This window comes from Odocoileus virginianus, chromosome 1, assembly GCF_023699985.2.
Source record: "Odocoileus virginianus isolate 20LAN1187 ecotype Illinois chromosome 1, Ovbor_1.2, whole genome shotgun sequence".
NCBI lineage: Eukaryota > Metazoa > Chordata > Mammalia > Artiodactyla > Cervidae > Odocoileus > Odocoileus virginianus.
The window spans coordinates 64,761,422-64,775,758 of record NC_069674.1 but is presented as its reverse complement, the minus strand read 5'-3'; the positions used below and the strand labels follow the sequence as shown (position 1 = coordinate 64,775,758).

At 35.9% G+C, this 14,337-nt stretch overlaps 1 protein-coding gene across 1 annotated transcript in view; it reads right to left on the bottom strand.

Annotated features, from left to right (window-relative positions):
* CFTR (CF transmembrane conductance regulator) overlaps positions 1 to 14,337 on the bottom strand; it is a 183,942-nt gene that overhangs the window by 33,991 nt on the left and 135,614 nt on the right. The window contains exon 23 of the mRNA XM_070476808.1: positions 11,786 to 12,037. Coding sequence (XP_070332909.1) covers positions 11,786 to 12,037 — 252 coding nt within the window. The remainder of the gene's footprint in view (positions 1 to 11,785; positions 12,038 to 14,337) is intronic.

The window sequence follows — 14,337 nt, the reverse complement described above, 5'->3', positions numbered from 1 at the left end:
TTTTCCTTCTCTTCTTTTCTCAGCTATTTGTAAGGCCTCCTCAGACAACCATTTTACCTTTTTGCATTTCTTTTTCTTGGGGATGATCTTGATCACTGCCTCCTGTACAATGTCACAAACCTCCATCCATAGTTCTTCAGGCAGTTTGTCTATCGGATCTAATCCCTTGAATCTATTGAATATAATCCCTAGAATCAGCCATAGGTGAACCCATGTCCCCACCCTCCCGAACTTCCCTCCCAGGCAGGTTGGTTCTTTACCACTAGTGCCACCTGGGAAGCCCTAGGGAAATCTAAACAAACTGCTGGAGGCTCAGTGTGGTAAAGTCTGAGAGTAAAAAACTCCCAGGGAGCCATTCATAGGGAAGATTCACATACTTTTATAAGTATTACCTCCAAGAGCCCACCGCCAACAGTTAATCTCACAGAGAAGTACACGGAAATATCTTCTGATATCCTCAGGAACAGGTGAGAAACAACAATTTTATAATATTCCAGAACATCCTGTTTTTCTTAACAAAGCCTCCTTCAAGAGAAACTAATTTACCAGAACTGAACCTACTGGTTTTTTTTTTTTTTTTTTTTTATTAGAACCTAAGTGATCAAAGAAAGGAAAACATTCAGACCAACCCACACAAGTGCACTACTGCACCTAAAGGGGGAGAAAAATCTGAGAAGCACTTGTGAAGCCCAAGGGCACAGCCTCAGTAACAGGCTGAGACATAATTATAGAGCAATAGAACACTTCCCTTTACCTCAAACCTGACACTAGTGAAGGCCTAATTATTTGAGCTTCTTTTATCTAGAATATAGTGTCATTTGTCAACAAAAAATAACAACATATACTAAAAAGCAAAAAGCACAGCGTGAAGACACTGAGCAAGCATCAAAGCCAGTCAGATTATGCCAGAAATGTTACAATTATCAGTCTGGGAATTTAAAACAACTATGAACAGTATGCTAAAAGTGCTAATGAAAAAAGTAGAAAACATGCAGGAACAAGTATTGTAAACAGAGAGGAGGAAATGTTAATAAAATTCAAAAAGGAATGCAAGAGAGAAAATACAACAACATGGTAACGGAAATGAAGAATGCTTATGGTGGGTACAGGAGACAGAACATGGCTAAGGAAAAAAATCTGTGAGCTTGAGGATATGACAACAGAAACCTTCAAACCAAAAAGCAAAGAGGAAAAACCTGAAAGAAAAAATTCAGAATATCCAAAAACTGTGGGACAATTACAAAAGGTATCATGTACCACTAATGGAAATACCAGAAAGAGAAGAAAGACCAAAAGGAACAAAAAATATTTGAGACAATAATGACTGAGAATTTCCCCAAATTAATGTCAAAAACTAAATCACAGGTCCAGGAAGCTCACAGAACATCAAGCAGAATAAATGCCAAAAAACTAATATAGGCATATGATATTCAGATGACAGAAAATCAGAGATAAAGAAAAAATCTTGAAAGAAGCAAGAGGAAAAAAACACCTTACTTATAAAGTAACAAAGAAAAGAACTAAATCCAACTATTCTTCAGAAAACATTCAAGCCAAAAAAGAATGGAGTGAAATATTTAAAGTGTTGAGAGAAAAAAGCCACCAACCTAGAATTCTGCACCTTGTGAAATTATCCTTCAAAGGTAAGTTAGAAGACTTTCTCAAAGAATAATCAAGGGAATTTGATGTTAGCAGATCAGCTTTCCAATTAGTGCCTTTAAAAGTTCTTCAGGAAAATCATTTAAGTCAGAAATTCTGATCTACATAAATGAAGAGTACCAGAAAATGAATAGTAAAGGTAAAATAAGAAATTTCATTTTTTTTCTTCTTAATTGATCTTACAGATAGCATTGTGCTCAAAATAATAATGGCAACACTGCATTCAATTACGTATGTTTATGTTTCTCTATAAGTAAAATAAATGGCAGCAACAATACCAGGGACAAGAGGGAGGAAGTAAAAATACAGCTGACACTTGAACAACACAGATTTGAACTTACACCAGATCATTTTCAGTAGTAAACACTATAGTGCTACAACTTTCACATGTGGTTGAATCAGATGACGTAGAATCACAGATACTGAGGAACTATGGATAAATAGAGTGAATATTTTTTGACTGCACAGAGAGGGGGTATCCCTTATACCCACCCTGTTCAAGGGTCAACTTTATTTAGTTATAATAACATACTTCCATTACCTGTGAAGTATGTGAGTACTGTGAAATACTCTAGTATTGTTTGTTAAAAGGTGATTTGAACTAGTTGAAAATGAATATTGCAGATTTTAGTCTGTCTCACCTATTTCAAAAAATGTCAGCCTCTCTCACTGATTTCTCTCATCCCCCACACTCCCACCCATCTGGCAAACACCTTTTCACTGTATGTATGACTCTATTTCTATTTTGCTATATTTGCTCATTTTTTTCATTTTTAGATTTCAAGTATAAGTAAAATCATATGATATTTGACTTTCCCTGACTAATTTTACTTTAAATAAATAAACCCATTTAAAATATAAAGGCACATATAGATAAAAGTAAAAAAAAAATAATACCATGTAAACACTAATCAAAGACAGCTAGAGTAACTAATTTTACACAGAGCAGATATCAAAGCAGGAGAAATTATCAGATATAAGAAGAGTACCATATAATGATAAATGGGACAATAATAGTCCAGAAAGATATAATAATGTTTAATATGTATATATCTAACAGCAGTTTGTCAAAATACATGTACATGACGCAAAAACTGACAGAACTGCAAAGAGAAATAGATGAATCCACTATTATACTTGGAGACTTCAATACACTATCAAAAATGGACAGACACAGAAGTGAGAAAATTACATTCACCAAGATAAATCACATTATGGACCATAAAACACAATATAAAGAATTTAAGAGAATGCATCTCATATAATGTATGTTCTCAGACCACAGTGGAATTAAACCAGAAATCAAGAACAGAAAGACAGCTGAAAAATCCCAAAACATCTGGACATTAAACAGCACATGGGTTAAAAAAGAAATCTCAAGAGAAACTTAAATATATTTTGAACAACTGAAAATCAAAATGAAATTTATCAGATTGTGTGGTATGTAGAAAAAGCAGTGCAGAGGGAAATTTATAACATTAAATGCTATAGAAAAGAAGAAATATCTAATATAGCTAAGGGGATGTGTGCTAAATCACTTCAGTTGTGTCAGACTCTTTGCAACCCCACAGAATGTAGCCCGCCACTCTGTCCATGGGATTATCCCGGTTAGAATAATGGAATGGGTTGCCATGCCCTCCTTCCCAGGATCTTCCCAACCCAGGGATCAAACCCACATCTCTTGCATCTCCTGCATCCACAGGTGGGTTCTTTACCACTAGTGCCACCTGGGGAGCCCAAATATACTAAAGTTAATACACAGAGAGGAGGAAATGTTGATAAAATTAAAAAAGGAATGCAAGAGATAAAATACAACAACATGGTAACAGAAATGAAGACTGCTTATGCTAATATACTAATAAATATAAATATTTATAGTATTATACAAATATCTAGTATAGAAAAGAATATAATATGTAATATAGAAAAAAATATCTAAAATCAAGAGTTTAAGTTTCCATCATAGGAAATCAGGGGAAAAAAAGAGCAAATTTAATCCAAAATAGGCAGACAACAAATAAATAAATAAAAATTAAAGCAGAATCAACCAGTTGGATTGAAAACAAAATCAGTAGGGAAAATCGATAAAATTAAAAACTGGTTCTCTGAAAAGATCAGTAAAGTTTATGTTTCTAGCCAGGCTAACAAAGAAAATAAGAGAGATGACATAAACTACTATCAAAAATGAAATAGTTACATTATTTAGCATAAGGAACATGGTTAATATTGTTATAACTTTGTATGGGGATGGATGGTTTCTAGACTTCTTGTGGTGAAAACTTCATAATGTATACAGATGTCAAATCACTCTGTAGTACACCTAAACCTTACATAATATTGTATGTCAACTATATTTCAATTATAAATATTTTTAAAGAAATGAAAGAGGAAAAATCATTACATCTTAGTATGGACTATTAAGAGAGTAATAAGGAAATACTATGAACATCTCCATGCCCACTATTTTCATAACAGGTGAAATGAACAAATTCCTTGAAACATACAAAATCTGCCAAAACTCATAGCAAACAATCTGAATAGGCACATATATTTTAAAAGAGATTGAACTGCTAAGTAACAATCTTCCAAATCAGAAAGGACCAATTCCAAATAGATTCATGGTGAATTCTAAAAAATATTTGAAGCAATAATTCTACCAGTTCTCTACAATCTCATTCAGAAGATGGAAGCAAAAGTTATACATCCTAAGTCATTCTATGATAGTAAAAAGTGAAGCCACTCAGTTCAGTCCAACTCTTTGCCATCCCATGGACTATAGTCTGCCAGGCTCCTCCGTCTGTGGGATTTCCCAGGCAAGAATACTGGAGTAAATACTAGCAAGTCAAATCCAACAATATATACAGAGAACTATATACCATGAGCAAGTGGGATTTATCCTAGATATGAAAGGTTGGTTCAACATTTGAAAAATCAATGAATAAAATCCATCATATCCACAGGCATGAAAAATCATATTACCATATTAACAAATGCAGAAAAAACATAAGACAGAATCCACCACCAATTTCTGATTAAAAAAACTCTTAGCAAAGTAGGAATAAAGGGGGAAGGTCATCAACTTGATAAAGAACATCTATAGAAATCCTACAGATTATTACTTAATGATGAAAAACTTAGCTTTCCTACTAAGATCAACTCAAGGCAAGAATTCTCTTCTTATTACTTTCAACATCCTACTAGTGTGTGTGTGTGCTAAGTCACTTCAGCCATGTTTAACTCTATGCGACCCTATGGACTGTAGCCCCCCAGGCTCCTCTGTCCATGGGGATTCTCCAGGCAAGAATACTGGAGTGGGTTCCATGCCCTCCTGGAGTCAACTGCTTTCCTACATACCAGCAATGAAAAAGTGGAATTTGAAAACAAAATACAATTTACATTAGCACTCACCAAAATGAAATACTTAGGTATAAATCTAAGAAAATATATGTAAGACAAGGATGATAAAAATACAAAACTGATAAATTTAATCAAATAAGACTTAGAGAAATGGAAAGATGTTCCTGTTCACGGATAGGAAGACTCAACATGAACCAAGCTGTTGGTTCTTTCCAACTTGATCTATAGAGTCAATGCAATTCTAATCAAAATCCAAGCAAGCTATTTTATGAATATGGAAAACAGATTCTAAAGTTTATATGGAAGTGCAAAAGAACAGTCAACATATTACTGAAGGAGAAGAACAAAGACAGAGGACTGACACTACTGAACTTCCATGACTTTGGAAGTTGACTTAAAAGATTGCTGCTGCTGCTGCTGCTGCTAAGTCGCTTCAGTCGTGTCCGACTCTGTGCGACCCCATAGACGGCAGCCCACCAGGCTCCCCCATCCCCGGGATTCTCCAGGCAAGAACACTGGAGTGGGTTGCCATTTCCTTCTCCAATGCATGAAAGTGAAAAGTGAAAGTGAAGTTGCTTAGTCATGTCCGACTCCTAGTGACCCCATGGACTGCAGCCTACCAGGCTCCTCCGTCCATGGGATTTTCCAGGCAAGAGTATTGGAGTGGGGTGCCATTGCCTTCTCTGCTTAAAAGATTAAGACAGTCTAATAGGAACACCTTCAGTTTTTCAGCTGTTTGCTCAATGGTTCTCTTTAACTTCACTTCTCTTGAATTCCACTTATCTCCTTTCCTCCTGCCTCAAAAATAAAAACAAACAAAACAAAAAACAAAACCAAACAAACCCAACTACTCTACAGTACCAAGGTAATTCCATCTATGTAGCCATCCTCTTACACGGGTGTTCTTGCTTTCTCTTTCCCACCACCAACACTGTTGTTCTACGTGACTCCTCATTTCAAGACTCACCGATTCCCTAAGCTTTTGCAACGGGACTTCTCACACTCCTCTACACCTAATGAGTCTCAGACCACTGTCCCCGCTCCTTGGCCAGTGGGGCTCAAGAACACGCATTTCTCACAAGTGCTCAAGTGATATAGGTACAGGAAGCACACTTTGTGAACCACTGCTCTCAAAGACCCTGTGATAGCAATATCAATTAGGATTTTCTGAGCTATCAACTTCCTTTATTGCTTTGACTCTCAAGATCCATAATCTCCATCATTTGCACAAATCTTGGCTTCAATTACATCCTTTATGCATCCTCCAGTTACTGAACGACCGAACCAGTCATTGCTTTCTGTACATGCCTTGTGCCTCATGTTATTCCCTCTGCTTATAGCACCCTTCTTCAGCCACCTTTGATAATTCAAATCACAGTTAAAGTCTGAAGTCTCATTTTAAATGCCACTTCCTGTGGAAAACCTTGCCTGAATAGCCCAACTCCCAGCCAAATGGTAACAACTGGCTTTGAAAGTGGCTCAGCCAAATGAAGTCCTTTGAAGCCTCAGCTTTGTTAGCCTCATAGTAAACTGGTTTCAGCTCTTGCTGGATCTACCATTTTCCCTGTTAGTCTGACATCTTCTGTGACAGATCTCTCTAACTCTCTCTCCTCCTTCTTCTGCTTTTTCTTCTCATTCTTTTAAGAGAAATGAGTGCAAAAGAACTTTGAGGTCAGAGAGACCTGAGTTTGACATCCTCGCTATTTCACTCACTTAATTGAACTTCGTTTCTTCCACTATGCAGAGAAAGGGTAATAACAACTACCTCTGGAGTTATAATAAGATCTGATGTTACAGAAAATAAAGGTTTTTAAACAGTGCTTAGGACACAATGCTGCTGCTGCTAAGTTGCCTCAGTTGTGTCCGACACTGTGCGACCCCACAGATGGCAGCCCACCAGGCTCCCCCGTCCCTGGGATTCTCCAGGCAAGAACACTGGAGTGGGTTGCCATTTTCTTTTCCAATTAGGATACGATGAGCATTCAATAAACATTTACAGCGTTATGTAGATAATTTTCAATTCCCCCAGAGCACCTAGGGAGTGTCTTGCAAATACACATGGCCTGCTTACTGCATAAATGTTCAGAGAAGATGGAATGACTGAACATATTGCTTCTTCCTCATTTTATAGTATCTCTGACCACTATTCTCAGATCAAGGAAACCACCAACAGAAATGAGGACTCTAAAACTCTGTCACTCTATTAGGACTTGTTTGTATTTAATTTAGTGGGCAAGTAAGCACTAGAAAAGCAAATGGATGAAAGGATGTCAGGGAGAGCAAAAGGAAATAATTTACCAAATCTATCCATGCTGTGTATCAACCTATCTGTTGTTATTATTATAAAGTCACAGAGCCTTTGGCATCCATCCTGGTGATCGTCAGCTGCCTATGGCATTCAAGATGTGTAAAGCAAAACAGACTAACTAATTATGTTTTTCTCAATGGAAAGGAGGAAGGAAGGCAAACCATTAATTTTACTTAGTTCCAAAGTGTAACTTTAAACATTCTCACTCTGATACTAGAGAAAACTTCAATCTAAAACCTATTCATTCCATTTATGCATATTTATACCTGCTTTCTCTAAGAAAAGGGAAAAAAATCATTCTCGATGAACATGAATATAGGAGAGAGCTAATTTTAGTAGTATGTGAATATATTTTTCCTAACTAGAGTAAAAGTTAAGTCAAAATTTCCACTGTGCAACTGCAAGCCATTGAGCACAATAGGCAGAGAATTTTTGCTCTCTCTATACATTTTTTTATTAGAACTGTGTCTAATATAGCAAATGATCAAAGCTTCCTAAAGTCATGGGCAAAGGCAAGTGAAAGTAGTCTGTTTTTATGTTGGTGACAGTGATGGTGGACGAACAAAACTTACTGACCATTATCTCACTAGTTAGAAAAAAAAAAAATCTGTTTGAAATTAAACCACAAAGAGATGAAGTTTTAAATTTCAGTTTCCATAAAAATTGGCTCTATGGTATTTCATTTCATTTTAAAGAAAAAGAAAATAGTCAAAACAATATAGCACTCCTGTCTAGATTTAGAGTGTCCCAGAATGAGGAATCTGGAGAGAATATAAAATCATATTTACAGAGCATAAAATGTGGGAGAATGACCATCCCATTCTCAATCAATCAATTCTAGACTGTATTTGAGTAACTTCTGCAAATTCAGCCCAGCTGGGATCCATAAGTAACACTTCAAAATAGTGCAAGGTTATTTCTGCTTATTAAATAATAAAAATGCTTGCCTCATAAATAATTATTCCTTAGCAAATTATTGGGGAAAAAAGCTTAACAATCCATACCATGATGAAGACTCCAATCAGAAAAATTGAAAAAAGCTAAGGAAAAAAGTACCACTTGTTTGAAAGACTGTCAAACAGGTAAAATTTTAAGTCTTTAGATGGAGTTAGCAACAAAATATTTCCCTCACCTGAAATGGAGGATAGTTTCAAGATGCAAAATCTAGAACTAAAATTTGGTTTATGTAACAGTTTCTTTAGTTAGTAAAGTAGCAATCAATTAGATATTCTGCAAGCATAATAAATGGTCTCATTATATGCCCAGGAGTGGGACTGCTGGATCATATGGTAGCTCTATTTTTAGATTTTAAGGAACCTCTACACTGTTCTCCATAGTAACTATATCAATTTATATTCCCACCAACAGTATAGGAGGGTTTCCTTCTCTTCACACCCTCTTCAGCATTTATAGATTCAGACAGATGTGAGGTGACATCTCGCTGTGTTTTGATTTCAATTTCTATGATAATTAGTGACGTTGAACACCTTTTGGCAATCTGTATAACTTCTTTGGAAAAGTATTTATTTAAATCTTCCATCAATTTTCTGATTAGGTTGTTTTTTTCATATTGAGCTACATGAGCTGTTTGTGTATTTTGGAGATTAATACCTTCTTGCTCACTTCATTTGCAAATATTTTCTCCCACTCGGAGGGTAGACTTTTTAGTTTTGTTCATACAAAACTATAGCTTCTCCTTTGCTATACAAAAGAGAAGCAAAAGACAAAGGAGAAAAGGAAACATATACCCATCTGAATGCAGAGTTCCAAAGAATAGCAAGGAGAGCTAAGAAAGTGTAAACACAGCAATGGCCACAGAACTAGAAAAGGTGAGTTTTCATTCCAATCCCAAAGAAAGGCAATGCCAAAGAACGTTCAAACTATTACACAATTGCACTCATCTCACATGCTAGTAAAGTAATGCTCAAAATTCTCCAAGCCAGGCTCAACACTACGTGAACCACGAACTTCCAAATGTTCAAGCTGGATTTAGAAAAGACAGAGGAACCAGACATCAAATTGCCAACATCCACCGGATCACTGAAAAAGCAAGAGAATTCCAGAAAAAACATCTATATCTACTTTATTGAATACGCCAAAGGCTTTGACTGTGTGGATAACCACAAACTGTGGAAAATTCTGAAAGAGATAGGAATATCAGACAACCTGATCTGCCTCTTGAGAAATCTGTATGCAGGTCAAGAAGTAACAGTTCGAACTGAACATGGATAACAGACTGGTTCCAAATAGGAAATGGAGTACGTCAAGTCTGTATATTGTCACCCTGCTTATTTAACTTGTATGTAGAGTACATCATGAGAAATGCTGGGTTGGCTGAAGCAGAAGCTGGAATCAAAATTGCAGCAGATATTGAGGAGAAATATCAATAACTTCAGATATGCAGATGACACCACTCTTATGGCAGAAAGCAAAGAACTAAAGAGCCTCTTGATGAAAATGAAAGAGGACAGTGAAAAAGTTGGCTTAAAACTCAACATGGCAAATAGATGGGGAAGCAATGGAAAAGTGAGAGACTTTATTTTCTTGGGCTCCAAAATCAGTGCAGATGGTGACTACAGCCATGAAATTAAAAGACGCTTGCTCCTTGGAAGAAAAGTTATGACCAACCTAGACAGCATATTAAAAAGCAGAGACATTACTTTACCAACAAATGTCCATCTAGTCAAAGCCATGGTCTTTCCAGTAATCATGTTTGGATGTGAGAGTTAGACCATAAAGAAAGCTGAGCACCGAAGAATTGATGCTTTTGAACTGTGGTGTTGGAGAAGACTCTTGAGAGTCCCCTGGACTGCAAGGAGATCCAACCAGTCCATCCTAAAGGAAATCAGTGCTGAATGTTCATTGGAAGGACTGATGCTGAAGCTGAAACTCCAATACTTGGGCCACCTGATGCGAAGAACTGACTCATTTGAAAAGACCCTGATGCTGGGAGGGATTAAAGGCAGGAGGAGAAGGGGATGACAGAGGATGAGATCATTGCATGGCATCGCTGACTCAATGGACATGAGTTTGAGCAAGTTCTAGGAGTTGGTGATGGACAGGGAAACCTGGTGTGCTACAGTCCATGGGGTCACAAAGAGTCAGATATGACTGACCAATTGAACTGAACTTGCTATACAAAAGCTTTTAAGAATAATTATGTCCATTTGTCCATTTTTGTTGTTATTTTCATTACTTTAGGGGGTGGATCAAAAAAAAAATCTTGCTCCAATTTATGTCAAAGAATAGTCTGCCTATGTTTTTCTCTGATTTATAGTATATGGCCTTACATTAAGGTCTTTAATCCATTTTGAGTTTATTTTTGTGTATAGTGTTAGGGAGTATTCTAATTTCATTCTTCTATATAGAAAACCATAATTGAAAGGATGCATGCACCTTGATGTCACTGTAGCACTATTTACACTAGCTAGGAAATGGAAAAAACCTAAATATCCATCAAAAAAGGAATGAATAAAGAAGATGTGTTACATATATACATGGAATTTTACTCAGCCCTTAAAAAGGAATAAAATAATGCAATCTGCGGCAACATGGATGGATCTAGAGATTATCATACAGAGTGAAGTAAGTCAGAAAGAGAAAGACAAATATTGTACAATATCTCTTAAATGTGAAATCTTGAAAAAGGGTACAGATGAACTTACCTGCAAAGCAAAAACAGAGTCACAGATGTAGAAAACAAATTTATGGTTACCAAGGGGAGATGGGATGGACTGGTGGATTGAGTCTGATATATATACAATCACTGTATATAAAATAGACAGCTAGTGAGAATCTACTGTATAGCACGGGGAACTTTACTCAGTGCTCCATGGGGACCTAAATGGGAAGGGAATCTAACAAAAGTTGGATACATGTATACATGTAACTAATTCACTTAGGTGTATAACAGAAACTAACACAACATTATAAGGCAACTATACTCCAATAACTTGGAGAAGGAAATGGCAACCCCCTCCAGTATTCTTGCCTGGAGAATCCCATGGACAGAGGAGCCTGGTGGGCTGCTGTCCATGGGGTCACACAGTCGGAGACGACTGAAGCGCCTTAGCATGCTTGCACGCATTGGAGAAGGAAATGGCAACCCACTCCAGTATTCTTGCCTGGAGAATCCCAGGGACAGAGGAGCCTGGTGGGCTGCCATCTATGGGGTCGCACAGAGTTGGACACAACTGAAGCGACAGCAGCAGCAGCAAGAGCAGCATACTCCAATTAAAAAATAAGTAAGATGGTTCCATTATATAGATTCAGGACTCTGCAAAATAAATTTCACATGAAACAATACTGACTCCATATAATAACTTGAAAATATTAGTGTTCAACATTGGTCCTAGTCAACAATAAGAGTTACATATGGATTCTGCCCACACATTGCTTTAGGCTACTGAGATTCATTTATTGAACACAAGTTTAACAAAGTAAGCAATGTTTAAATCTTACCCTCTGGCCAGGACTTATTGAGAAGGATATGTTCTCTAGTATGGCATTCCCTCCATCTATATACTTTGCTGTGAGGTCTTTGACAGTCATTTGGCCCCCTGAGGGCCAGATGTCATCTTTCTTCACATGTTGATTCTCGATGATCATAACTTTTGAGAGCTGACTATCCTTGGATGGTCTGAATGAATTGTTAGGTTTACCATCTTCTGTTGGCATATCAATAAACTTAAAGACTCGGCTCACAGATCGCATCTGAAATAAAAATAATATTTTATTTTTTAAGAGTTGCAGAGAATGTCAAAATTAGTTTAATGTTTCCTAAAATAAAACTTGTAGGATGTGATACTAGCTAGTTGTCAGTTGGCTATTTGTTAGGTTTCTCAATGAAATAACAGGAAATAATTGGATAGAACTAAAGGCTTAACCAAGAGAATTAACTAGAATTTCTATAAATGGGCTCTTTATAAACCTGTTTATTTTTGTGATCACTCAACTCTCAGTTATGCAAGCCACACATAAATAGCCAAACTTTACTCAATGGAATAGATGATGTCAAGGGGAAACTTTTTTCTACCATTGTGTAAGTACAATGTTCTGCAACTGATAAGTTATAATAAAATGTTTCACACTTCAAAATCACTATATAAAAGGCTTTCCTTATTCTTGCAGTGCATTAATAACTATCAACAATTCTATGTCAGCTGGGTGGCAAGTAGACTCCTGAGGCTCAGTAAATTTTGAATAACTTCACAATAATCTTCAAACAAATTTGAAGTCACTGGCATATATCTGTAGTTAAATATTACATTTTTAATCTAAATTACTTAAAGATCAATGTTCACTGCTGAGCAAAATATGACTGTGTATAAGGGCTGTATTTGAAATTTAACCATTTTTTAAATTAGTTTATTTTTAAAATTTTATTTTATTGACGTAGAGTTGATTTACAACATTGTGTTAGTTTCTGGTATTCAACAAAGTGATTCAATTATTCAAATATATACAAATTCTCTTTCATATTCTTTTCCATTACAGTTTATTACAGGATATTGAATATAGTTCCCTGTGCAACAATAGGACCTTGCAGTTTGTCCATTCTGTATATAATAATTTGCATCTGCTAAACCCAATCTCCCAATCCATCCCTCCCCCTTGGCAACCGTAAATCCATTCTCTGTGTCTGTGAGTCTGTTTCTGTTTTGCAAATAAGTTCACTTATGTCACATTTTAGATTCCACATGTGATATCATATGGTGTTTGTCTTTCTCTTTCTGACGTATTTTGCTTAGTAAGATCATCTTTAGTTGCACCCATGTTGCTACAAATGGCATTATAAAATTCAACTATTTTGCAGAAGTGCTTAAATTATTTAATGACAGCATATTTCTCTGAACAATTATAATTTACAAGCTTTAGAAAGTGATTTTTAAAACAGCTTGGCATATAATAGGCATCCAATACATAATTGAAAATATTTAAAGTAAATGTACTTGTATGCTCACTTGCGACCAACTCTTTGTGTCCCCATGGACTGTAGCCTGCCAGGCTCCTCTGTCCACCGGATTTCCTAAGCCAGAGTACTGCAGTGGGTTGCCATTTCCTTCTCTAAGGGATCATCCTGACCCAGGGACCGAACCTGCATCTTCTGCATTGGCAAGCGGATTCTTTACCACTGAGCCACCAGGTAGCCCATTAACAGCTTACTAGACAGAAAACTTTTTGTCTGAAAAGTAATTGCTGATTCTGGCTTTACCCAGTTGAGAATTTAACCTTCTTCTTTACAATGTTAATTTATTATCATCATAGTTATTTAGATACTAGAAATAATTCTTTCTAAAAAAAAAATGGTGAGATGAAATGATGTGGGCATTCATTTCTATTATTTTTATTTTTCACTATCAAAAGGTGAAATGGGAAGAATTCTTCATCTTTAGTATGAAATGACTCATAGATGAATCAGAGAAGTTCAGATATTTATCCTTAATTGAATATTTAAAGCTTCATATTAGAAAATCTTATAGCATTGCCTGTTTTCACATGCACTGATCAAGACTGATATTGATAAAGAGCTTTCTTCTATCTAGTAATTGTGTGCTTCAATTTCCCTCATCTTGAATATATCTTCAAATTATCTTCAATAATTATTTAAGATTCAAAAAGAGAATCCTTTCAAGACAAAACCCACTAGAAATGGAAGTGAAAAATATCCAAAGCCAATGTCCATCATAAATAACTCAGGAGGAAATAAATGGCATATTATAATTATTCCTCTGACACAATATTTTAAATTCCAAATTATGGGTGATTTTCAGAGTTTATTAAATCCTGACTCAGTTTTTTTTTTATTAAATTTAAATTGAAATACACTGCTGACATTTCTGCATGTCAGTGCTGTGAAGAATTCTATACTAGTTTTTGTTAAGTGCTTTAGCACGTCAAGTAAGGAATTGTATAACAAAAATCCATCCGATTTTAACACTTTCAAGCATCAAAAAACATTTAAATATTGCTATCAAAACTACTCAAAATTACATGTGTTATTATTAGAAAAT